The sequence below is a fragment of the Balaenoptera ricei genome, chromosome 3 (assembly GCF_028023285.1).
Source record: "Balaenoptera ricei isolate mBalRic1 chromosome 3, mBalRic1.hap2, whole genome shotgun sequence".
NCBI lineage: Eukaryota > Metazoa > Chordata > Mammalia > Artiodactyla > Balaenopteridae > Balaenoptera > Balaenoptera ricei.
In genome coordinates this window covers 93,261,705-93,289,664 of record NC_082641.1, presented here as the reverse complement: position 1 = coordinate 93,289,664, position 27,960 = coordinate 93,261,705, and the positions used below count along the sequence as shown (strand labels likewise).

The window sequence follows — 27,960 nt, the reverse complement described above, 5'->3', positions numbered from 1 at the left end:
TTATCCAATAAAAGTGACCTCAAAATGCCTGGACCCATTTTAAACACAACTTTTGTAGATTTCTCCCTGTTCAGCCACTGGACTGCAGTATTTTTCCCTGCTGGAATTGTATCAAACACAATTCAGACAGGAAGGCTGTTACCTGCCCCAGTAATCAAAGGACACTGGTGTGTGATGGTGATCTGAGTAAGGGCTGGAGTGGAGAAGGGAGAAGAGCTAGAACCGAGCAACCACACCAAAACTTCTGTGCACGTTATGAATCTCCCTCTTGTTTTAATTGCCTGTTGGTATGAGCCTCTGGCTCATATTTTCACTGGCAACAACTATTCAGCCATTCTCCCTTTCTTTCCAATCAAGGGCTCTGGTTCCCAATCTCAGCTTAAAAGGGGCAAAGAGACCTTCCTTTCATCGAGCACATGCTCTTAAATATCTTCTCCTTCTCCTTTTCAAACACGAATTACGTTTGTATTTTAGTCTACGAGTGAGGATAAACAAGCATAGTGTAAAATCAAGGGTTTAAAAATACTTCCAGCTAGATAATCCTAACACTTTTCAGGCACAAAGCTTAGACTGGAAACCATTCTAAGGTAATAAGAGGCAGTCATTTCATTTATGAAGATTTCATTACCTTGTGAAACCAGAGTGGATGATGCTCTACCGTCATGAATGCCTTAGTCAGACTGCTGAGAGGCAAACTGGGACCACTGGCGAAACGCCACTGATAACCTGGAGCACAACGGCACCCCACAGCCAGTGTTCTGGGTGGATGTGTGACTCCACCCTAAAGATGAGAGTCCTCTTCCAGCAGACCACACTGAACCAACCTTCTGGACACTCTCAGGGCCTCTTCTGTCTAAAGAAGTGTAGAAGAAGGGAGCACAGAACTACAGAGCTGGTTTTGTATTGTGCTTAGACTTCACTTAACTCTCCCCTTTTACCTCCCTAACAAACACTGAGCCTTCTTTATTCAGTGAGAGGGGTTTTCAGCAGCAAATTCATCACCTGTCCATGGTGATCTCATTTCCTGGGTCATACATTCTACAGACTGCACTGTCGCGACCCTGCAAAGTGTTGGGCTATTACTAGTTGTAAATCTCAAGGTGAACCACCCGGTTCTGCCCAGAAATAACACATCTCCATGTATCCCTGAGGTCTGACTCATTCATTTATTCCATAGACATTTATTGATTACTAAGAATGTGCCAGTTCCTACACAGGTACTGGAGCAATTGTCAGACTGGTTCATGGAGGTGCAATCTATTCTAAGGTCCATGAAGGTTAGGGGTTCCTTCTACTTTGTAGGAAAAGAATGCCAATCAACTTCACCAGCTGTTCTAGAGTTCCCTGTCAATGACGAAACTTTCCCACATCTGAACTCACCATCCTGGTAGAGGAAAAGGAAAAAAATGAGGCATCACAGCCTCAACTGCTATCACAAAAAGAGGCCTGATGTTCACTTACTAGCGGTCAGTGTTCTTGTTTCAAGTTTACAATCTTGGAGGGTAGAAAAGCATGCAGAAAGAAGCCAGCTACAAGTAGACTGTTGTGTGATGAGTGTACAGAGGAGCATGAGATCATTCCTGCTGGATGTCCTGGGGTGAGTTTCATGGAGGAGTTGTCATTTAAATTCAGTCTGGAAGAAGAGCTTTATTTTGTCAGGAGGGGCATTCTTTCTAGGACTGAGTAAGCAAAGGCACAGAGGGAGGGCCTCCTGGGGCATGTTCAGAATAACAAGTGGCCTGGTCCCTCTAAGAAAATATATGCTATAGTAGCTAGAAATAAAAGATGAGTTCACAGAGTTCCTGGCATGGCTGCCCAGCCACAGAAATTAAACTTATGAAGGCTTAAACACCGAAGTTGAAAAAAAATACTTGAAGGTATGAGGTGGGAGTAGGCTTAAGGAATTCAAGGAATAGTGCTTACCTATGTCACTTACTGAGAGACTTAGGGGATGAGTCCAACCTCATCTGAAGGGGCCAAAGGAGCTGGTAAAATCATTTCATATTGAAAACCTTGCAGCTGATGCCTTCTGAGTCTGTGCTGTTTCCAGAAGAGATTCCAGAAAAATCCTTCTTGGTCTTGGCTTTCCCTAACTTTTGTGTATCATGTGACAAGATTCCCTTATGATGGTCACTAGACTACTGACTAAATTAGTAACAGCCTGTAGGCCTCAAATTGTAAACAATTTTATTATGGTGATGTAAGTGTTGGCTTGAACTTTGAATACGTACGTCTGGCTAATCAGGAAGAAGTAGAGAGAGAGAACCAGCTGGGTGCGTGTGGCTGCAACTGATTAGCACATGGCTACACCCAGTCAGCCTCACAGAAGGGACGCATGGGGCCTCCTTTCATGCAGCTGGCACGGCAGCAACACCCTCTCTGGCCAAGTGGACACTGACGAACCCACCGGCATTTACCAGTGGAAGTGCTGACACCTTCTCCCAAGAAAGAGGTTAAGCGTGTGCTCCCTTCCCAATTCCTTCCAGCTAGGGACCTTCTTTCCTTTCCACCACTCCACCCTGACCCAAAGAGAGTGAGAGGCAGCAGTAAATTAGGCTTACAATCAATCAGAAGGTGTATGTGAGTGTGTGTGCTCTTTTCTGTTGGGCACAATCAAAACGCAAAGAACCTGAGACAGGCTGGAACCTGAGTGAGAGCCTCGGGCCATCTCCAAGATGCCCGCTCAGTGGCTTCCTCTGGCTCAGCACATCAAGTCCTCAACTTCTAGGTCGAGTGTGTGAGGTCTGTCTTTGAGAGCAAAGAGGCCCTAAACAGGGAGGAGGACATTCCCTACTGTAGTAAAAATGCATTATGCTCACTCCTGTAAGCATACTTTTCTTTTATGAGAAATATGCTTTTCTCTCAACTAAATCTACCGGAATATTCTTAATTCTTCATTCACTCAATATTTATTAAGGATTGATGCTAAGCCCTAAAAATCTTAAGAAGGCATAGTACCTGCTCTCAAGGAGCTTCTAGGTTTCAAACTTTGTGCTGACTCCAATCAGTTGTTAACAGAACAAGATTGTGAGGATTTGGAAATCATATTCAGGGTGAATAATAATAATGAGCGTCAAGACACCGATTAGCAATGTCTGCCACAGGTATATAGCAGGGTCAGTGGTGGCACACATGCCATACGTTTGTCATCTCTGGGTCTAGCTGAATTTCTACCTCCTTAAAAAAAAGTTTTCAAAAAAAAAAAAAAATTTTTTCGCCTATAATCCCCAGTCCCCAATAATACCACTCTTCTGCATCTTACAATTCAGCACTAGATTATATTGCAAGACAATGTTTAAGTTTATCATGCATATTAGTCTTCTTGCCACAACTCAAATATAAATCCACTGAGGGCACTGGCCAACTGTGCACTTTCCATAATGTAAAGAACTAAGCACAAAGAAAATGCTCAAAAAAAAAAAAAAAAAAAAAAAAACTTGTTCAGCTGACACAGGAATATATACATAACCCTACTGTTAACTATTCTCATTTTCTTCAGTACTTTCAGACATGGCATCTTTGTTTTCTTGGGACCATTTTCATAATATCACAGAATGAGATTATACTGGAAATAAGTAAAGGCTTTAAAGTTCCAATACTGGGAGCAAAGGTCCTCCTGGATCCCAGAGGGGATTTTTAGGACTGCAGGAAAAGCTGCTGTGAGTTTTGAGTACCACAGCTGGATCAAACCTAGAGAGCTAGCATCGTACCAGGTTGTTCAGAGTGTGGCTCTAAACGCTGGTAAAGGTGAGCAATTGCAAGCCATTCTTTTTTGGCAAGTGGCTTTATGGCTTAATCACAATTTTTTTCTCCTGTTAATAAATAATGGATGATTTCCCTGGTGGTGCAGTGGTTAAGAATCTGCCTGCTAATGCAGGGGACACAGGTTCAAGCCCCAGTCTGGGAAGATCCCACATGCCGCGGAGCAAGTAAGCCCATGCACCACAACTACTGAGCCTGCGCTCTAGAGCCCACGAGCCACAACTACTGAGCCTGCGTGCCACAACTCCTGAAGCCGGCGTGCCTAGAGTCCATGCTCCGCAACAAGAGAAGCCACTGCAGTGAGAAGCCCGTGCACTGCAACTAGAGAAAGCCCGTGTGCAGCAACGAAGACCCAACGCGGCCAAAAAAATAAAATAAAATAAATTTATTAAAAAAAAATCAATATGCCATTGAGGTACATTAAAAAAAAAAGGAAAATAATTTGCTGTGGAAACTAAAATTACACTCACTTCAACTTCCTAGCTCTTCAGAAGAATGAAAGGATACAAATTACTTCTAGTCCACCAAAACTGAACAAGATTAAGTCATTAAGGATGAATTTTTTGAAAGTCCAACTTAATAGATATTAGCATGTATAGACCAAATATTTACTGGGCTTCTAACATATATTTAATACTTTATTAAGCACTGTATATGAAGTTTATAAACCCTCTGGGAGCCTATAATTTAGCTGGTCAGTGAAAGAAATGTATGTGATCCAACTAACAAATAATGCAGGAGAGTATAATCTAGTGTTACACTAGGTTAATACCATGTCATTGCTACTAATAACTGAATTGATATTTAGAATTTAGTTGAGAGCCATGCTAATGCTTAAGTCCCAAACCATTAGAGCTGCTAATACTGTCATGCGCTAATAGATCAGTTTCAGGATCACTGCTGTTTTTTAAACCACTGAGATGAGAGATTCTTGAAGCTGTCCTTAGGTGCAAAATATGTCCAGAAATACCCATTTCAGATAAATTTAGAACCAATAAGTAATATTTTTAGTAACCATAATTTCTACAGCTGTGGGCTGAGATTTATGGTTAACCTGTTTTCCAGTACAAAGAAAGGAGTGGTTTAAAATTAGAATTTTTAAAATATATCTTGATCAACTAAGATGACACAGTCCATGTACATGTAATATATTTTCTGGTATATTCAAATTGGATTTGCTGGTAAGATTTCCTTATTGCTAGTCTTTTCCTGTATAACAAAGGAATTATTCAGATAATTCAGGCAAATCCCTCCCACTCCTACCTCACTCCAGCAACATTTTGAATAGCCAAGATGAATCAGACAAAAATCAACTTTTTTTTTTGTTTTAAGCATAATTATTCAGATAATTATCTCAACCCTCCATTTCACTTTGGTTGTGAGAATAAGGCCTTAAAAGACTTTCCAGCCAGAAACAGCATTTAAAAAAATATGTGCAAGAGCAAGGAGGCCACAGTACTTCACTCCAAGGCTCCCAGTCGGTCCAATGTAAGTGAACACGATGTATAAGACTCATAATCTGGAGGTTACTCATTTGGCTTAGTAAAGTATTCATATTTTAGAAGTGTATTTTCTGATTTTAAAGTATTCATCTTAGGGTTTAAAATAAAGTGAATTCCTTCAGTGTATTTATGAAGATCTGATTTACATGCCAGTTTTTAAGAATTGCATCAGGTTAAAATAGAAGAAACAAACAAAAGAAAATAGAATGGTGCTTTAAATAACTGTTTATTCCAGGATTTCTGCTTAAATATCTTCTCCTGCCTGAAATATCTATTTAGTTCAAGAGGAAGCAGGACTGGGGCTAAACCCAGATAGACCATCCCTACTGTCCTCATTCCCCAAACAATTCCCAATTCTCCCCTCACAGTGTGCTAGAAGGCCTGGTGAAAGAGAAGATAGTACCATCTAAAATTACCCTCCTAGGTACTTTTCAGCATCTCCACAATCAAGAATCACTAAGCAACTTGTAAATTTACATTCCAAAACCCAATGGCACAGCTACCAACAGGACCTCATCCCTCCGCAATCTTTGTCTTTTTCTTTAAACAAGGAAACCTTATGTTAATGGAGAGATTATTGAAAGAGTCTCCTTGTAAGCCCATGAATGCCACTTCACAGACTGTACAGAAAGCAGAGCTCTATGAACGGTACAATGGGGTCAACTCATCTTTTTGAAAAGCTCAGCATCGGTCTTAGAGAGAATCTAAAATTGTTCCAATTCCTAGGTCTCTGTTAAAACATAATGAGCCCATGCTTATGCCACTGTGAATCCATGGCACATCCATACTTGGAGGCAAGTATACAGCACAGAGAGTAGTCATGTTGAAAATAAGGACTTACTCTTGACATTGAATTAAATAATTTAGTTTTTCAAACTATTCAATAAGACCCATCTGCTCATTCTGAAGTATTTTCTTCTCAGTGATGTACCTGAAGCAAGTACCTTTAAAATAAAACAGCTAAGTAAAAACCAAGAACCCATATAAAATATAATCTTAGAAATTAAATTTAACAAAAAGCCAAATATAAATTAAAGAAATGCTGAAGATTTCTGCAGACTCACAATATCTTGTTAATTGTAAAGAAGGGGGTGGGGGGGGGGACTGGAAAAAGGTATGTTTACTAGAAAACTGAAAAAGCTAAGGGATGAGTTATTAAAAAAAAATTCTAGAAAACTAAGATAAGGCAAACCACACTCAAAATTAAAACTTTTAACAGTCCTCCTAAAACGCACAACCCCAGATGAACTGTAGTCTATGTAAATGGTGCCCCCTGGAGTTGTGCCCAAAGGGTCCCCTACACAGAATACAATGTGATTAATGCCTTGTAGTGTTAACAAAGCAGTTGTATTTTTTTGATAATGCAAAAGGCACACTAGTATTCTTTAGTGCCTTCAAATTATCGTTGTGAAACATCACTTTAGGGTATGTCAAATGTCTAAATATTGAATCACTCTGTTTTGAATTCTGGAGTCTACTAGTTAATTTCTCACTCTGGAATGAGCTGATTATAAATTTGTATTTGGAATAAGCCCTTTACTAAGCAGGTCAAATACACTGAAATTAGATCCTCTTTAATGCTTTAAATTATGCAAATGAAAATACACATTTAACAGAAAAGGCATGTTTGTATATTTCCTAGAGGTGGCCAGGTGTTAACTCTATTGCTTCCCTAGCACTAGTTTCTACTGTAGACGGGCTAAGTCTTTAAAAAGCCAGTTACAGAGATCAGCAAAGTAATCCGTTTTAATCAAGGAAAGAAAATAACTTCATTTTTCCAAAAAGGACAAAAGGAGGTATAAGACCCCTCTAATATCAGTTTAAAAAAAAACACAACCGAAACTTTTTTTTTTTACATTAGAATGTGAAAAGACTTTGAAGACCTCAGACCTCCTGGAATAAGAGAATTGCTAGAAAGTTACTTGGAATCACCCACCGACAATAACTGTTCGTGGTTTCATTTCAGGCAATGGGCTTGTGCCAAAAGGGACTGACATCTTGATGAAAGGATCACCAAAAAGTTGTGAGAATTTTTCCATGACTCAAAATCCTTCCAAGAGCAACAAATTGTGATTTCTCATTCTGCCACCATACGTAAATGACAACTGTAAGAAACTGACAACATGTAGTAATAATTCGAATTTGCTCTTCGGCATGCAAATCGTTCCAACTTTTATTCTCGGCTTTGGCACACATGCTTGCCTTCCACAAAGCTCACTCTGCTCACTACTACGGAAACATGATATTTACTCTCTGAGCCTGATCTATAGGGCTAGTTTTGGCAGAGTCAGTGGTCAAATTGATGTTCAACCAAACTGGTCACCTGACATATCACAATACACACGAATCTTCATGGTCTACCTATGGTGACACAAAGGGTAAGGTTCTGGGATAAAGAGCTACAAGACAAGATGATGTGGCCAGTCACGGTAAAAGATAATTAAATAAACAAAAATACTTTGCAGCAGTTTATTTTATTACCATCCTAGAACTCTGTGACAATGGCTAGTTAGGAATTTAATATGGAGTTAGGAAACATTTGCACAAAACCTACTGATTAGTTTAATTTTCTGTTCATCCCTTTTGCCTTCTACCTTAAGTTCCTTAATTTGGTCATTATCAATCTATGTCCAAACAAGATCTATTTGATTAGGTGCTTTGACACCCACCTGTTGAAATGACAGGTGAGGCATACACAAAAAATAAGAGCTTACTTATTAACAGAATTCATTTAACTGCTTCTGATTCATTTTTCTCGTTGGAAGCTTATACTTGGATTGTTCTCAAAGAAAACATCAAGTACATCGGATTCAATTTTGATTCATTAAATTCCTCCCTCGTTTAAAGGAAAAAATGAAAACTAAATTTGGAAATCACACACTCTAAGTGGCAAAGAGGTGTTTTAAAGAGCATAAACATCTGCAGTAGGACATGCTGTACTTAAGTGAAAAGTTTCATGACATTTGTTCTTTTTTTCAGTTCAACTTTATTTCCATAGAGGAAATTTTTCAAAGACAATTAATACACTTATTCAACTGTTTTTAATGTGTATTTCATCTCTTTAATCAGTCATCAAACACTTAACTGCCTCCTCTGTGGATCATAATGCTTATCAGAAATAGTTACACTTTCATTTAGAGGATAACATGCTTATCTTCTAAAACTGAGCAGATATCTCTCATAAATGAAGTTATAACTCAACAACAACAAAAAAACACTAATTATGTTTGAGATACAATAGACAGTGTATTAATATAAAAGTCCATGCTCTATGTATATAATGCTTTCAAAGACAGCAGACCCTATAGCTGTTGGATTAGCTGGACACAGACTCCTACTTTTGGGGATAAGTTCTGGCTATCTCTAATAGAAGAGTCATTGCTTTGTTTGAGCCCTACTGCTGCCACCTCTTCCACGCATGTCACAACATATCACTCTTCTTAAAGAACAGAATGGTTTCTGTTGTTGGAGTTAAATAAATCGTCACTTCTGAAAGAGGAATTTCAGTTTTCTATTCAAAACGATTTAAAATCAAAGACCTAATCCCTAATTCACCACATCCAATTCATATAAATTGCTGTACTGCAAAGCTCCCCAGGCTACAGACAGAACCTTTGAAAGGTCAGATGGGGTAGGAACAATGGAGGGTTCAGGCAGGATGAAGGTGGGTGGTTGATATTTATATGGAATAAAGACTGATAAAAAGCAACTGAGAATCTCCTCTGATGACCAATGCTTACCATTTTGAGAATCCTTAACAGTTTTGGCCTTGCACCCTCCCTCTCTTCAGTCCAAGGAGACCAACCAACCTGCAAAATATGTTTAAATACAGTAGACAAATTGCCATACCACAGGTCAGCAAATGAGAAAGCCTGTTTAGAGGCTACAGACAAATAACCATTTTCTGTGGTTAAGCTAAGTTACATGCAAATTATTGTAACCACTGGGGCTTCTGAAAGAGCTTTTCAATCCGTCTGTAGGCTTAAATAGGGGACAAAGGAATCCCTGGTACCTAGCTTCCCAGAGTCCTGGGCTATTCTTAGTGTTGGGTTCATCTTTAAATTGCAGGAGTTCAAACTTAAAAGTAGAACCAAGTGATAAAAATAGATTGTTTTCTGGCTGCTCTTTGTTCCCAGACATACTACTGGCAGTATATTTGCAATCAAGACAGCAGAATAGGAATCAGCCTTCCACCGCGTAGTGTAATGCCTCAGAGTGGATATTTTTGGAAATGGCACTGCATTACATAACCTTCCGTGCTTAAAAAAAAAAAAAACTACACTGAGGGGGAAAAGTCAGGAATATACACCATTATGCCCTTCTCCCTAAACCAAATAAACATTAATGTACATGCTGCAGTGATTTTCCTCTCAACCTTTGTGTCATCAGAACACAGTTCTTTTGTTAACATAAGTTAAGACAAAAATTAAGATGAATGGAGAAACTAAAAGTTCTCTAACAGGGTATCTTAAGCTCTTCGAGTTTTCCTATAATGGTATTACAGATACATATAAATGCAAATCAGATTATTATCATCATCAAGCAAAAAGCAGTCAGTTATTTTTAAGCCCTCCCTCCCCTGAAGTTCAACTGCTTTATAAGAAAATGCAGAAAAAAAAGTGTTGCAAGATCGAATGCCTGGAAAGACCCCTGGAGGCGACAGCAGCTTTGAAAGAGTAATAAAGTCTAAGGATGGAGGGACACAAATTCATTTTATAAAAGGCGCGGGGGGGGGGCGCGGGGGGGAGGCTTGCATGCACCAAAGTGCATCTAATGAAAAGAAACAAAACAGTTCCTAACAATGCTTTATGAGCAAGAAGAACAAAAATTAACCACACCAACAAGCAAAAAACCCCACCCCTTCGCAAAAGAATTCTCCCTCTTAACTTGTGCATTTTTTTAAAAAAAGCCCAAGTTAAATTCCAGCCTTAATGCAGTAGGACCCAAAATGCCAGAATTTCTCCAAGTACACGCTTCAGCTCTTTAATATTAAGAGGGAAGAAGCATGAACTCTGCAGGGTTGAAGGGTCCAGCTAAGAGCAACGGCAAGAAATCGACACAAAAGAGAAAGCAGCGCTCCCGGCCGGGGATGGGAATGGCATATACTTACAGACAAAAGCCCCGCTCCCTGTTCACTCTCTCCTCTCTACACCTGAAACACAAATGTGGATGAAAAAGGGTATCATGCTAGAAAGACAGCTGGGGGATGGGGAGAGGGGGCAGGGGGAGGGAAAAGGGGTGGAGGAAGAGGAGGGAGGAGGGGGAAGGGAAACAAAACCCAAACCAGCTTCACTTCCAAGAAGTGCAGCCTTGGAAAAAGGAGGGGAAGGTCTCCCTGCCTCGCGCTCTCTCTCTCTCCAAGAGTGTGTGTCTCTTTCTCTAAGAGTCAGTTTCTTTCTCTCTCTCTCCCTCTCTCTGCTGCTAGTGTGCTAGTGAACAATGAGCTAATTCTGATGGGCTGGTGCGGCGCCAGCGCCCCAGCCTTGCTGCCACTGTGCTGCCGCGGCGGAGCCAGACTGCTTACTCGGCAGGAATCGGCGACTCGGGGCCCGGTCGGCGAGCGGCCAACGAGCGCGCGCCCCGGCCCTCGGCACCCCGGGCACCCCGCTGCCCCCACTGTGCTGGCCCGGGCCTGGGGGACAAAGGGGCCCGCAGACAGGCGCGCCACCCCGGCCCCGCCCCCCGCAGCGCGGCGCGCACTCACGCCGGCCCGGCCTCTGTCGCCCCGGCGGACTTCTCCGCCTGGACGTGCGGTTGCTTTTCAGACAAATAAGGAGGCGGAGGAGGCGGTTTGGGGGCGAGCCAAGCGTGAAGGCGGCCAGGGCGCTGCATAGCCCGGCGGCTGGCCAAGGCCGCGGGGAGAGGCGGCGCGGCCCGTACTGTAATAATAAACCTGCAGCAGAGGGCATCTGAGGGAAAGAGGACGGCGACGGGCGGCAGCCGCCTTCCCTTTTATGTGCCTGTCCCGAGCGGAGCAGAAAATGGTGCCCGCGGCGGCGCGGAGCCACACAGACACACAAAGGGCCGGCGTTGCATGCGTTTGCGCACGACCCGGGTCTGCCCAGCCGGGGACGCGCGCCCCGCTCCCGGCCGCGAGGAAGCCCGCGGCCCGAGCACCCCAGCGGCCCTGTGGCTGCGCGCGCGCACACACGCAGGCAGACACACACACACACACACACACACGCGTGCGTGCACACAGTCACACGCGTGCACAGGCAACAAGAGTTGAGCTCTGATGTGATCAGCACCCTCCCCAGGTGCTCCCTTCTCCTTCCCTGAAGGATTTAGTAGGTTCCCCACTCTCAGCCCCACTGAAATCGTACTTTTGAAAATTGGAGATTGCGTTTTAGAAGCGGTTCTTTGCATTTCTGATTTTTTTTTAAAAACCTTATCTTTCTTATTTAAAATCTGACTGTCTTTTCACAGTAATGTAAAAGCTCAAAATTTTGCTACAGATTCGAACAAACTGGTTTTGTTGCCAACCAAACGGGATATAATTTTATGGTAATTGTCAGATGTTAGAGGACAAGATTATTTCCTAATTAAATTGCTTTGCCAAGAGAAAAAAGATATAAAGGATCATAATGTCTTTTAAATTTGCCATCAACATTTTACTTCTAATCACTGAAAGCAATGTTTTCCATTATAACAATCAAAAGGAAAGGGGGGGTGGACTTAGAAAACTAAGTTATTAAACATATATTTATAGAATGTCTTATTTTTTAGTCTTAAGTGTTTTTGAATACAGAAAAGCACACCTTAAAAAGCAATGTTTTACACTCAATTATAAAGACTAAATTCTCTGTAACCTTATTGCCAGGACTATAGATGTCCTTGCACACTACCAAAGCAGCAAGTACTGATTAGGCTGCCTGTGGGTGCGATGTTTAAGGGGTCCACTAGGAGCTTCCCTGAATTAATCTAAAACATCACAGTCGTTTTCCTGCCAAAAAAACTTACCTTGGAACCATTACTAGGAACAAAGGGAAAAAACAAGTCTCAGTGAACTTCCCTAATGCCTTCAGGGCCAGTGTTCACCAGCCAGGAAAGTGATGGAAGGCAGGTCTGTGGAGTAAACGGGGCAGTGGGATAGGGCAGAAGCCTGGGGGCTGCCTCTGCAGGTCTGAAGCCCCAGGAAGCTGGTAAAGGGTACCCCAACATTGAGATCTTGGGCATTCACCTCAGAGTCAGACTCGAAACCCAACAGGGCACTGCCACATGAACCAAAAATCTATCCCAGGAAAGTATGTTCAAAAGTTACTTCTACAAGAAAACATTTCTACACACACACAAACACACACACAAACTGCCTTTAGTGTTTATGCAAAATTTACGTAAGAGGATGTCCTTTCAAAACACAGGGAAATTTGGAATTTATTAAACATTATTTTTTCTTCACGTGTAATCACAGACATCTAGGTGACACAGATTTTTTAAGTAATAAGAACACTGGGTCAGAATCATAATCTATTTACTGTGTTCCAGAAAACAGTTGCAAACCAACTATTCAAGAAACATTCTTGAGTCCCTCTGGGTGTAGGAGACTACACTAAACACTAGGGACCTAAATAGGACCACCCACCATGTCACCTCACTCAGGAAATGTAGCACTAGCTGTCTCAGGTGCTCCTGGCTGTCACGCTCTGTCCCACTCCCATCTATCCTGCGGGTGACATGGTAGACCCACTCGCCTGAAATACTTTTTAACCACGGTACTTACTCCCTGCTCCATTACAGTACAAAGACCATACTTAGTCTTCCACTTAAAATTTGCCACAACGTAACCACAATCCAGCTTTCTAGCTTTATCATCCCATCTTTTTCCCATTCATGGTATATCAGTCCCTTGCATCCGTATGGTTCATATTCATCCCTAGGCCATTAACGGTCAGGAAACAAAGTCACACAAACACTGACTTAAACCAGAGTGCCTCAGCCTCAGTAGTATTCTGATGTTTGGGGCCAGATGACTCTTTGATGGGGCCAAGGGGCGCAGTGGGGAGGGGATAGGGGGCCGTCCAGTTCATTGTAGGATGTTTAGCAGCATCTCTGGCCTCTACCAAGTGGATGCCTGTAGCAAGCCCTGGCTGTGCCAACCAAATATGTGTCCACACATTGTCAAATGTTCCTTGGAGGGGAAAACTTACCTCTGGTTGAGAATCACTGGCTTAAACAATCAGATCCATTCGTGAGAGGAAAGAGGTAGCCTCTCTTGAGCTATGTGGACCACATGCAGGAGGGACAGAGACCTGAACAAAACTGAGGTTTTCTTAGGAAAGAGGAAAAAGAAGAATGCAATGTCCTTATCTTGGACTTTACAGACTGGAGTGAGGGGGTAGGGAAACAATCAAAGCCAAAGTTACAGTGCACTGTGATAAGGACAGTTGTAGAGTTCTACACAAGGTACACTGTGAACACAAAGCCTCCTTTCTAAACCAGACCAGGGGTTCAAAGAAAGTTTCCTAAAGGAGGTGATGCTTAAACTGAATCTGTGAAGAATGAACAAAAGGCAGCAAATTGAAGAAGGGGGAAAGAGACATTCCAGCAGAGACGGGGGCAGATCATGAGCTAAGAAATTTGATTGCTGACTGGTGACAGCCAGGTGACAGAAGAACCCTGCTTCAGAAACTGACCGTTGTGTTCTATCCCTGACATGTATGCCAAAGAATAGTCCATCAGAGGACTTGGTCAAAAAGAGAAGATGTACTTTAGAAACAGTGTTTTCCTTCAATCTCTCTTAGATATCTGGTTCTCAAATGTATGTTCCTGCAATTCTATTTGTTTTCAGCCTATGTCATTGCTTGAGGTAACAAGTTTCATGAGGTTGAATTCTAAGTGAAAGGCTGTGTATAAAATTGGTTAGAGCCAGGTCTATATGACCCTGGATAAGTTCTTTAGCCTTTTAGTCTGAGTTTCTTCATCTTTCGGTTGGGGTTTACATTTTAACCCCAGAGTGCTGTATTAAGTGGAATTGCGTACCGTGTTTGGCCTTTAGTTAGCAGTACATACACAGTAGCTTTATAGAATACAATAGAAGTATTATCGGAAACTTTATAGAATAAAACTTATATGACATATATAGTTCCTCTCTGGTCAACCCAAATGATGTGTGGCTCCCCAGTGACTCTTGCATGACTCTTGGGCCTTTTCACTTGCTGTTTCTGCTGCCACAATGCCTCTTTCCTCTTCTTCAATGTGTTAACTCTTGCTCGTTTTTCACAGATTTGGGTTGTGTATCACCTCCTTGAGGAAACTTTCTTTGAAGCCCTGGTCTAATTTACAAAGGAGCCTTCATGCTTGCTGTGCACCCTGTGCAAAACTCCACAATTGTCCTTATCACACTGCCCTGTAACTTTGCCTTTATTTTTCTGTCTTCACCACTAGGCTGCAAATTCCATGAAGGAACAGACTGAAGACATGACTGGTTACCTGCCTGACACCCACTGTCTCTTTCCTCCTCCACATTCTTAGTGAAACCCTGATTTTGTCCTGGGCCCCATCTTTCCCCCATCCAGCCCATGATTCCAGGGAAGATGACCCTAAGGAGTAGATGCTAATTATTTTAGCCAATCAGTGTATTGGATTGCCTGGATCTAATAATGCTCATCCAGAAATGAACATGTGACCATCAGACTGAAGGGAAAGAATTATATTGCATATTAGAGCTAAGAAATTTGAATTCTATGCTTAAAGCAATATAGAACCATTAAAGAAATTCAATCTGAAAGTGACATGACCAGATTTTTTTTTTCCTAGAAAGACTACTCTTAGAGCAGTTTGGAGGATGAATTTTAGTAGGAAGAAAGGGCAGAATTGAGGAAATAAGATGAATTAGGGGATTATTACAGTAATCCAGGTGAGTAATTATAAATAGCCCAAATTAAGGTAGAGACCATGGGAAATGAGATGAGGAAAGGAGTCAAGATACGTTCCAAGGTAGAATTGCAGGACTCATTAGGGTTTTAATAGAGTAACAGGGATTAGCTAGAGAAGAGAGTCCAAGATGATTCCAGGTTTCTGGCTCTGTGACTGCTTAGATGACGATGGTCCCTCCTGAAACAGAAAACACAAGAAGGAGAGTGGATTTGGGAGGAGAAGGAGGTGATGATAAGTTCAATTCTGTACCTGTTGAGTGTAGAACTCATACATTCAATACTCCAACAGCAAGCTTTGAGTAATTTTCTTATCACTACCTCCCTTTTCCTCCTGCTTCCTTCCTACGATAGGCTGAATTGTGTCCCCTCCAAAATTCATACATTGAAGTCCTGACCCCCAGTATTTCAGAATGTGACTATATTTGGAGATAGGGTCTTTAAAGAGATGATTACGGTAAGATGACTCATGAGGGTAGGCTCTAATCCAATGTGACTGGTGTCCTTATAAGAAGGAGATTAAGACACAGGCACACACAAAGGAAAGACCGTGTGAAGATGCTGGGAGAAGATGGACATCTACCAGCCAAGGAGATAAGCTTGAAAGAAACCAACTCTGCTGACACCCCGATCTCCAGATTTGTGAGAAAATAAATTTCTGTTGTTTAAGCCACCCAGTCTGTGGTATTTTGTTATGGCAACCCTAGTAGACTAATACACCTGCCTTACCCCAAACATCCAGAAGACTAAAGGATTTGTAATATTTCTGTTTGTTATGAGTTTTAGGATATTGTAAAATAGAAAGTCCAAGAAGGAGCCTAAGCCTAAAGAAATAACATGTCCACTAAGGGCAAGGCTTTGTCTAAACCCAGAAAGTAATATTAAATATGTATATGAAAGTTGTAGCGATGGAAACTCATCTGAAATTCAGGGTTCATGGTTCTCAGAACAGCATTCCGAAACACATAAGGAAACCAATTTACAATCAACGCTGTCCACTTGCAAGTTTCCAGCTGTATTTACACAGCTGCTGAAGGCAGCACAGATGAGGATTCTCCACTCCACCACTGAGAAACCCACACTGAGAATATGTTCAGAAAAGTGTCTTCATATCTGAGAATTCAGTTAAGTCTCAGGAAGTAACACAAAACATCAAGAACTGAGCCATTGATGTTGGGGACATTGGCAATGAAAGGAGGAAAAATAGGTTTATATTTAGCAAACTGTGAAATCTGAACATAAAAGTGGATATAGGATAACTTCCAACTTACGTCACTCTATCAAACATAATGATGAACATAGCATTTGAAAGATAAAGGACAAATGTAAGAGATGAGGAACTTTTGAAAATCATGGTGATCTCAGGCTTGTATTTTGCCCAGCATCTAGAAATAATTGAAAGTCCCTGGAAAAGTCAAGTTAGCCCTCCTGTAGGTGAAGAACAAGCTGGCTGTTGTAGAAACAAAGAGATAAATGGAAGGAATGTCTCAAAGGAAGATTTATTCAGATTATCCTACTATGCAAAACAGACCCATATGAAACATATTTTAAAATTAGCCTTCTGCTTGCCTTAAAACTTATCTGAATGGTGGTGAAAAACTTTAAAAATAATACGAGTGGTAAATGCTGTTCCAAAACAAGTATAAGGAATTTAAAAGTCCCAGTGTGTGTGTGCCCATGTATGTTTGTGTGTGTGTGTGTGTGTGTGTGTGTTAGCTAATTGGTCTTAACAAAGAAGAAGGGGAAATTGTGAATTTTTAAAAACTGATTAAAGTAATCAATGGATATTCTCCATAACACTGGGAAAATGCAGAAACATGCTCTAAGAAGCTGACAGAACGTACACCATTTTATTATATGAAGGTAGTGCTCACCTTATTCAAGACATGGAGTAACAAAAAAAGTCTCCAGATTTAAATATCCCTTGATACTGTGCCATGGTTAAAACAAAATTCTATACATACTAAATCTATTTTTGAAATTAACTCAAGCACCTTGACAGCTGAGCCAAGTTCTGTCCCCTTACAGTGGGATTTGTCATCCTCCGACTTCAGGATTCAATAGAACCTGAGGTACCCAGGGTTATAGTTTGGGGAACCCTCATTAGGCACTTTCCTCACCTCATCACCCTTCTCATCTGACCACTTAGTGGAGAATGCAGATGGAAGGAGGAGGCTGACCAAAGGGAGAAACAGCTGATTGGAAGCCAGAAGGCTCTTTGCCTTTAGTATGAAGTTCTTCTTTTAAAAAATTGGAGTGATTTACTTCCTCTCCTTGTGGAGATACTCAAGAAGGTAAACCCTTGCCAGACACTTCAGACATCAAATGTTGTAGTTCCCTGGAATTCATGGGAATACACATGCAAAGAATGATCAAAGTGTTTGAATTTAAAAATAATAATACTTTCACATATTTTTGCTGTACTTTCTTTTTATCTTGTAAAAATCTTCCAATACATATCTCATAAGCTTCAAGAAACAGATTTTATTATTCCTATTTAACAAATGAGGAAAAAGGCAAAAAAATTGAAAGAAGTCACTTAGGATCACAACTCTAGCTAGTAACACTGATTGGACTATCTAAACCATGACTAGACTGCATTACTTTTCACCAAAAACCCTCAAGTCCCCAGAAAATAGCATTTGAAACAAGCATTCCGGGACTTCCCTGGTGGTGCAGTGGTTAAGAATCCGCCTGCCAGTGCAGGGAACACGGGTTCAATCCCTGGTCCGGGAAGATCCCACATGCCGCGGAGCAACTAAGCCCGTGCGCCACAACTACTGAGCCTGCACTCTAGAGCCCGCGAGCCACAACTACTGAGCCCATGTGCCACAACTACTGAAGCCCGCGCCTCTAGAGCCCATGCTCCACAACAAGAGAAGCCACCGCAATGAGAAGCCTGCGCACCACAATGAAGAGTAGCCCCCCACTTGCCACAACTAGAGAAAGCCCGCGTGCAGCAACGGAGACCCAACCCAGCCAAAAGTAAATAAATAAATGTATTAAAAAAAAAAAAAGAAAGAAAAGAAACAAGAATTCCTCCTGGGCTGAAAGTTAGCTTATAGAGTCCTTGTATCAATTCTGTTACATCTGTATCCTCATTTCACAGACGGAATACTGAGGTGAAAAGAAAGCCACCCAATTACTTAATACAATGTAAAGAGTGGAGCTGGGACTTGAACTCAGGAAGTCTGACTCCAGAATCCTGTCTCTTAATCATCATGCTGTTGCACCCACACTGTTGTGCCCTGAGGCCTAGAAATTCCCAGATCCAATGGACACTGGTTAGTCCTTCACTCCTTGACTCCCCTTAATTTCTTAGCCTTTACTCTCTGGCTTCTTTGACCTTTTCACCGACTCATCTTCCGTCTTCTACCCCATAAATTCTGGCAATTTACAGAAAAGAGATGGTTCTGCAGGCAGGACAATTTGTAAACTTGAGATTCTTTGAAGTGATTAATTTATTTCACAAATGGTTTTGAATGACATCATGTGCCAGTTACTCCACCAAATACTGGTAATGACGTATTGTCAGAAAACAGAACTGAAAACCTAAGGTTCTCTTCCCCGCCCCACGCACCACAAACATACATTCATTTACATACCTATCCTTACGGTTCCTTTTAAAAGGGCACAGATTTCATAACCTCAGGTTCATCTTAGTTTTGGAGTTGTGTGTTTTTGGCGTTGGCCCTAAATTAAACATCTTTCTAGAGTTGAAAAAGGTGTCCTAAGCATTTTTTAAGACAGGGTGAAGTTTTATTTTTGTTGATTCTCAAAGGCATCATAATAAAACAGTGAGAATTTGACTCTGTGATTGGAAAGTCCCATGAGACTTTCCTGAGAATTCTGAGAATGTGCACATTAAGAAGCTGAAATCACAAGAGTCCAAGAAAAACTGCCAGGTCTTCATTTGCATGGGTTTGCCTCATTTTGCACCAAAAGATCAGAGTCTTAAAGAATCCAGCTGTAATCCCTTAACTATGCCCTGAAAAGTTGAAAGGGTTAAACACTGCTCCTTAGTAGAGAGAAAATTCTTAGGTTTAGACAATCAAGATCACAAGTGCAGAGGGTGGTGCAAGGTGGTTCTCCATTATGCATCTTCAGTTGCCTCCTACACACTGAGTCCACCTGGGATGGACATCTGAAAGCCTCTCTCCTTGAGTCTCCCTCCCTTCCATTGTCTACTAGGCATTCTTAGCCCTTTGCCTCCCGCACTCCCCCTCTTTTCATCCTCCCTGGTGTTCTGTTGCTTCCTCTTCACAACTTCAAGTTCAAATTAGCAGCCCATTGATTTCTCCTCCAGGGAGTCGGGTGTCCTTCCGGTTCTGGTGGGAGAGAAGGGCTGAAGGCCCAGGAAAGGGGTTGATGAGAGCTTTTTCCCTGGAAGAGCTGGACAAGAGAAAATTTCTGTCGTAAATCATATGAATGGTAATTTTTCATTGGTTGCTAAGTTCAGAACCTTCTTTGTTCCTTCTGTCAACGAATTTACCTTTTATAGTTTTGCAGTTTAAAATGTCCTGAGTTCTTTTTGTCCAATTTTCATAAGTTGCAATTTACTTTAACTTCTCCTCCACCCCAGGGATTTAAGGACACACATGAACAAAGCCTAAATTGGTGACATATAAATGGAATCCATGCAGTCAATGCTTCAACTTGAGCTAGGCTAAACTGAGATTAGACAGAGGTGTATTTTGGGGACATATATGAAGGAAGATTTTATGAGATAAATTAATGAGATAAACAAAATTTAAGTTTTTAAAGTTTAGCTTTATGTTTCAAAGTCTAGCTTTATGTTTCAAAGTCTGGCTTCAGCACATTTTCAGTAATTTTCACAAAATGTGCTGCAAATTACAAAAAAAAAAAATTATTAAAGCAGTCCCTGAATGATCTATGCTTAGGAGTAGTTCACTGGCAACTCTCCTGAGTGGCTTTACAAGGTAAAAAAGTAGTGGAAATCTCTGTCTCCAGGACAGATCTTTTTCCCTTTGTCTAAGTGTCCATGACACGTCCCTACCTGAATGACTCACAGGCATCATAAACTCACCTTATCCAAAACTGAAGTTATCATCTCCCTTGGAAGTATGGGACCATCTTCTGTTCTCTGTTTATGCAAATGGTCACACTTCCACACACTCATTCACATATGGTGGAAACCTTCCTTAAATCCTTCTAAACAGTCCCCAGTTTGGGTGTTAATCCCGTATCTCAAATATGGTCCTTCAAGCCTCAAGTTCAGCATTACCCTCTGTGTGAAGTTTTCCTGATGGCCCCAGTTACTCCTCATGGCACCATTCATTCAATTCAACAAATATTTATTGAGCATCTGCTTACTGTGTGCAAGGCAAAGGGCTAGGCACTGGAGATAGAGCCATGAACACGATAGATCCAGGCACTATCTTAATGGAACTTAATTCTACAATTACAATCACATATTCAAGATACAAGTAAAAAATTAGTAAGCAAGGCATTTTTAGATGAAGAATTTTTTAAAATGATGTGGCAAAGATTGACCCGGGGCAAGATGAGGGAAGGGGTATTCAGGGATGGCCTCTTTGAGTTGACACTTGAGCTAAGACCTGAATAATGAGATGGAGCCAGCAATTGAAAGATATGGGGGATAAGCATCCCTATCAGAGGCGGGGGGAAAGCAAGTACAAAGGTACTGAGGCATGAATCAGTGGGGGTGTTCAAGGATAGGAAAAGTGTGATTGAGATAATGTGACTAGAGTGTAATGAGGAAGAGAAAAGAGTACCAAGGATGAGATCAGAAAGGTAGCATTCTTCTAGTTTAGGATGTGTTATGTTGTATTGTAAGACTTCATTGTGTCTGCTTGTCTTATCACCAGACTTTGGGATTACTTTTGATTTTTGGATCCCTGATGTCTGACATAAAACCTGGCACTAAGTAGATAAAATATCTGCTTAATGTATAAGTATAAAAGAACAAGTTTTTCTTCAAAAATAGAGTTTTAAATGGTCAAATGGTTCAGATAATGAAGTTTTACTAAATGTTTAATAAATTATAAATATTCAACTTCAAATATGCACAGAACTTGTGGAGGATTATAAAAGCAAACTATAGTTTCTCTCTTTAGGCTGTAAAGGCAGCTCTTAGCTTTAGAATTCATTTGAGGTGTTAAAATTATTTTTCTTAATCCTTAACCACATCATGCTCAAGTTTGATTTAGTGCCAAAGCCGAAATGAAGTTGATGCTAACTTGACTAGACTTCAGGAAGGAAAAATAACAAATTATTCCCAATTATTCCCTCTCCCTGGGTAAGCAAGAGAAAAAAGCGCTACATCGTGATTTGAATGAGTACTTTCAAAGTATTTTCCAAAGCTCATGCGTGGAACCTTTTTTTCTCCCAGGAAAGAAACGTTCAATATAGAAAATTCTGTTTTCACCTAAAGAACAAAAGTGTTTACATTTATTTTTCTCATCCATGTTAAAGTTAAAAAAATTTTTTCCTACAGCTATTAGAATAGTACTGATACTTCATTTAGAAATAATGAAATGATGCGGAGTGTGTTTAAGTAGTAGGTAAAGACAGATGAGTGCTGGTGGAAGGAAGGAATGAAAGAAGAAGCTATTGAGCTGATATGGGTTTTAAAAACATTTTAAAAATTTATTTATTTATTTTATTTTTGGCTGCGTTGGGTCTTGGTTGCTACGCGCGAGCTTTCTCTAGTTGCGGTGAGAGGGGGCTACTCTTCGTTGCGGTGCACGGGCTTCTCATTGCGGTGGCTTCTCTTGTTGCAGAGCAGAGGCTCTAGGAGCGTGGGCTTCAGTAGTTGCAGCACGTGGGCTCAGTAGCTGTGGCTCACGGGCTCTAGAGCGCAGGCTCAGTAGTTGTGGTGTGCGGGCTTAGTTGCTCCGCTGCATGTGGGATCTTCCCGGACCAGGGTTCAAAGCCGTGTCCCCTGCATTGGCAGGCAGATTCTTAACCACTGCGCCACCAAGGAAGCCCTGAGCTGATATGTTTTGAGAGGTATTGTGTTAGGCACATTCACCTGCATAATCCCCCTTAAACTTCACAAAATTCTTTGAGTTAGGCATTTTAAAACTCATTTTAACAGACCTGGGATTACTGAGTAAATAATTGCCTGAGATCACACACAGTTACTAAATGACAGAGATAGCATTTGAAAGCAGGACTGTCTGACCAGATGCTTCATATTCTTTTATGTGTATATGTAATATGTACATATATATATATATATATATAAAACAATTGAACATGTATATATTCCATATATATTACACATCCAATAGAAAATTTAGAGGCAGGATTTTATTATGCCATCAAAATTTAGTATTTCCCTATCCTTCTAATATAAACCAAAAATTATATCAAAATCCCTAAGAACATTCTTCATGACCACAGTTTTAGCTAAAAAACTGAAGCAAAAGAATCGTGATTACAGAATGATTTAAAAATATATATCAGCTGTTAAAATAGCTTAGTTTATAGGTTGTTATAAATGCCACTATAAGAAACTGTAATTAGAAAAAGTTTTAGAGGAAATTGACTTACTGGAATTCCATGATCTATAAGACAATGGAAGAGGACTGGAAATTTCTCCAAATCCCTTCCAGTTCTAACACTCTAAAATCCTTTGACTTTAAAGCTTAGAATGGAATTATTGTATGAAAATCTATAAGTGTGGTCTTCTGTTTAAATGAAATTCTTTAGTTGCCCTCAAACTGTGATGATTTGTAAAATTATTATCTCAGTCACACTCTATTTGCTCACTTCCTCACTTTTGCATTCCTGATAAGCAATCAGAAATGACAGGATGGAAGGTTTTTTTTTTTTTAATTTTTCAGTAGTTTTGAAATACTCTTCTTTTGTCATTTTTGTCAGTGCTTGTTTCACTAAATTTTAGAAATGATTCTGAGATGTCCATCATTAATATGCAAAGCTTTATTTTAAAGGGCAATCTCATTTCTACCTAAGAAATATTCTAGTTTCTGAAAGTCTGGAAGTTCAGCTGCCATAAGCAAATCATCATTTGGTTTGGGAGAACTTCTTTATGCACTTGGTGAGCATACTTAGTCTGGTCCCACATAAAGGAACAGGTGTAAGGCCTGAGAGCTGCAAAACCAAGTCATCTCATCCAGCTTCTCACTAAACACTGACACGGATGTCTCTGGTTCTTTATGGGAACTATAATCATACCCTCTGAGTAGGGGGTTGCTTTGTTTCCCATGAAGAACGTAACTGGAATAACTTTTGACTCAACTTGAAAGATGTTATTTTCCTGAAATGTTCCTTTTCATGAATCTTTCTTATTACATGTTATTAATCATGGAGGTATAATACAAATGATGTTGAGTTTCATAGCATGGCAGTTTTGGATTAGGTAATGTTATCTTGTTACTAATGGTTACTGCTGCTTAGTTTCTCTTCAGTAGCAGAGTAATGATATTCAGATGATCTATTTTAGGTTCCATGTTTATCTGTATTCAACTAAAGTCAACATAGTATTGATAATTCCAGAATTTTACTGCACATAAACACATTTTCTTTCAACTATTAATTATGTTTATACATCATCCATATGTCTCTGGTTGAGGGATCCAACAGATCCAACTGTGCAAGTTACAGTGCAAATAACTTTCATTTGATTCTCTGAGCCTTTATTTTTTAAAAATTAGGGAACTATTATATGCCCAACACTGTACTATGTCCTTGGATTAAAGATGAATCCTTTGCTCAAGGAAGGTGCAGCCTAAGGGGAGACTGAGTTGTAAACATACATAAAAACTCTAGTAAATATCTAACTCTCTAAAACAAATATAATAAATAGTATCTGAAGGTAACTAATTAGTCCTTGACCATTGCAAAAAACCAATAATGATAGAGTGCTTTTATTTCACTCAAACCAAGCAGTCGGAGCTAAAGTATTAGTCAAAATCTCTTTGCTCAAGAAATTTGGAGATGTTTATTCCACTGAGAATATTTAACCATAAGGATTTATCTTTAGTGAAATTTGCTGGGGAACGGTGAGAATTTGTCTTTCTCAGTTGCCTCTGGGTAGATTGTGATCAAAATTCTCATGCAAAGATGTCTCTGCTTTCTGCCAAGAAGAGCCCAGAACCAAAGATAAGGTTACAGTGATCTAAAGTTCTTCCTCTACCACAGTATTTCTTTGTTCCAAAACAGATTGCCTTCTATCGAGTGCCTAATATTCTTCTCTGTTTTTCTAAAAACCCCGGCGAGTCCAAATTTGGCTTGTGTCATCACAGAGTTTTACCTGTTCTGTCCCCAGAGCCCTGCATGGCACAGCAGCCCTGAGGTGCTTAGGACAACCCCAAGTGTTTCCTCAGACTAAGAAACACAAAGCCACACTCTTGGACCAGACAGGCCCTTCATCCGAGGTTGCAGGAGAAAGGTGATGAGAAGCCCCTTGTGTTTTTTCTACTCTGATCTTCTGGCGGTTCATAAACCACCCGACAAATTCTGGATTAAATATACATTCTGAGAATTTAGACTAAAGCCTCAAGATGAAGAACTCTAAAAAGATCATTCAACTCATCAATGTTCATTCTCCTTACATTACAAATTCAGCATTGTGCTAGATGCTGTGAATAAAGAAGAAAGAGGAGGAAAGAGAGAAATAAAGAGGGAAGGAGGGAGAGAGGAAGAAAAAAAAATAATAGGTACAGTAGGCATCTTAATGGCCTCCCAAAGATGCCTGTGTCCTACCCCCAAAATCTCTGAATATGTGATCTTACGTGGCAAAAGGGACTTTGCAGACATAATTAAAGTTACAGACCTTAAAAGGGAAGATGATTTTAGATTATCCAGTTGTGTCCACCTAGTCACATAGGCCTTTAAAAGCAGAGAACCTCTTTTAGCTGCAGCAAGATGTCACAGAAGGGGGAATTCAGAGAGATTCCAAATGTGAGAATGAGCCAGTGCTGTGGTGAGGGTTTGAAAACCGAGCGGTGTGCGGGGGCAATAAAACAGGAAGGCAGGTGGCCTTAAGGAGCTGAGAGGAGCTCCTGGCTGACAGCCAGCAAGGAAACAGGAGCCTCAGCTCTACAGTCTCAAGGAACTGAATTCTGCCAGCCACCTGAATGAGCTTGGAAACTGATTCACCTCCAGAGCCTCCGGAAAAAAACACAGCCTTGCTGACCCCCTGATTTCTGTCTTACAACACTAAGCAGAGGATTCAGCCAAGCTATGGTGACCTGGGCTTTTAACCTGCAGAACTATGAGATTTTTAAAAATGGGTGTTGTTTTAATTGCTAAATGTGTGGCAGCTTGTTATGGAGGCAATAGGAAGCTGATACAAATAATAAGTGGTACTTGGCCGCAAAGAATCTAATGGAGAAGAAAGTGACTGAATGTTAGGTTATAACACTGTGATTTTAATGGAAGAGGTCAGTGCGTGAGGAGAAATCATCCTGAAGAATGAGACTAATTGTTTTAAGCATCTCAGTGATATCGCTATTTAGAATACGCCTCATTTTGAGGGCATTTTATGAGATGCTCCAAGTTGACCAAGGATTTGGGAACAGTGTGCCGTGCCTGCCAATCTCTCTCTGACTTGTGGACTGCCCTAGGGAAGCATGAGGCATCTGACTACCACATATAAACACTTTTCAAAGCTGAACAAATAACCCTAACACAGAATCTTACTAAGAATGCAACTTGTCTTTTGCTTTCTTGAGAAAATTGTTAAGCTAGCAGCCATACTCATGTTCTGTGTGTCTGCCAATTGCTTTTTTATAAGCAGGCTTACTTTCAATTCTCTGGAGTGTGCATTAGGGCAAGATTATTTCTAATAATCCAGAGAATGCATTTAGAGCATACATGAGAATAAACTTTTTACTCACTAATGATATCAAGACCCATCTTGTGGGTGGTGGAAGAAAGGGCAGACTAAGGCTTTGTAAAATATGCTTTAGAAACCTGATGTAAAGGATATTTCAAATTACTCTTTCAATTATTAACAGAGGTAGTAGACAAGCAACAAGCTGGGGAAGAATATTTGCAACTCATATCACAGAGAAAGGACCGATTTCTTTAATGTAAAGAGAGCTCCCCTAAATCAATAAAAGACCAACAACCCCAAAGAATAATTGGTAAAGTATATTTTAAAAGAAGTCGCAGACGAGGAAATACTAATGCTTTTTAAACTTACAAAAGATACTCAATATCACTTATCATAAGAGACATTCAAATTAATACCACAAATTAATATAATTTATACCTGTTGGACAGAGAAGTTCAAAACATTTTATGATATACTGTGCCTGGAGTATGAGGTGAGACAGTGTCCAATATTGCCAGTAGGTATATCCACTAGCTGAAACACTTTGGAGACAATTTGTTCATATTTACTAAAATTAAAAATGCACAAATCCTTGAATCCAGCAAATTCACCTCTTACACTTTTCCTTATAGATAAACTTGTATTTGTAAAGATGATTTATGTAAAAGTACAATATTTGAAACACATTTTGTAATAGCAAATGTTTGGAAACAACTTATATATCTATTAAGAGTGGGCTAGTTTAAAGACATCATGGAAAAATCATATAACACTATTCATCTGTTAAAAAGAATGAACAAAGTTGGAACAACCACTTTGGAAAACTGTTTGGTAATGTTTACTAAAGCTAAACATAGGGCTACCTTATGACCCAGTCTTCTCCCAGGTATATCCCCAAGAGAAATGAGTGCCTGTAGCCACCAAAATACATGTGTAAGTCTGTCCCTAGCAGGTTTATTCAAAATGTCCCCAAACTGGAAACAATCCAGATGTCCATCAACAGGCGAATCTATTCATAAAATGGAATAATACTGGGCAATAAAAATAATAGCTGATATACACAACAACTTGGACAATCTCTCTGATGTGTTGAAGGAAAGAAGGAAAATACAAATACGGTTTCATTTATATGAAGTTTCAAAACAGGCAGAACTAATTGTAGTGACTGACATGAGACTAGAGGTTGATTCTGGGGGCATGAGGAACATTTTAAAGTGATGAAAATGCTCTATATCATGATCTGAATGGTGTTTACATGGGTGTACACATATACAAATCTCTTCATGCTATATACTTAAGATTGACACACTTTACACACTTTCCAATTTATGTTATACCTCAGTAAAAAAAAGTAAAAGAGGAAGAACATGGAAATGGATGAGGATGAGTAGGAGGATGTGTAGGAGGAAGGCAGCAGCTCTACACGTATCCATGTATATAATCTGCAAGCTAGATTGTTAAGTGAAAGCATTTCTCAACTAGAGTTCCTCATCTGAACCACAGCACACAGAAAATTATTTGTAATTATTTCTTCAATTCTCCCAAGAATGGTACATAATACCCATCCTGATGCCAAGGAGAAAAGTTAATTTATCACATACAACTGATGCCTTAGGGTTTGAGAGATTAATTCTCTCCAGGAAATTTAGCTGAGAATATCTATGTATGCTACATTTTGTGTGCTTAAGTATATGTTTATCACAAGAAACTAACAGTGATTGCCTCTGAGAGGGAACGGTGTAGCTCACTTTTAATTGTATGACCTATTATACAATTCGAATTGTGTACTATGTGATGTAAACACGCACACATTTTTCTTTAAATGGGAAAGTGGGAGTGTAAGAGAGGTGGGACGCTCAGGAATAAATGAAATGATGCTTCACTATAGTTGCACATTAACCAAAACATGTATGCTAGTGGTATTTAGCAACAAAAAATGTTTTAACCTCGGTTTTTAAGTCCAAAACTGCTGACTGTATTACTTTGAGTAATCTAAAAAAGAAAAAGTAAACATATTGAGGGCAAGGTGCATGAT

At 40.2% G+C, this 27,960-nt stretch overlaps 1 protein-coding gene across 1 annotated transcript in view; it reads right to left on the bottom strand.

The window, feature by feature from the left end:
• NREP (neuronal regeneration related protein) overlaps positions 1–11,023 on the bottom strand; it is a 29,123-nt gene extending 18,100 nt beyond the window's left edge. The window contains exons 1-3 of the mRNA XM_059916890.1: positions 10,969–11,023; positions 10,375–10,416; positions 9,005–9,073 (exon numbers count right to left, since the gene is read on the bottom strand). Of these exons, the coding sequence (XP_059772873.1) occupies positions 9,005–9,007 (3 nt within the window). The 5' untranslated portion in view covers positions 9,008–9,073; positions 10,375–10,416; positions 10,969–11,023. The remainder of the gene's footprint in view (positions 1–9,004; positions 9,074–10,374; positions 10,417–10,968) is intronic.
• Between the last annotated feature and the right edge of the window lie 16,937 nt (positions 11,024–27,960).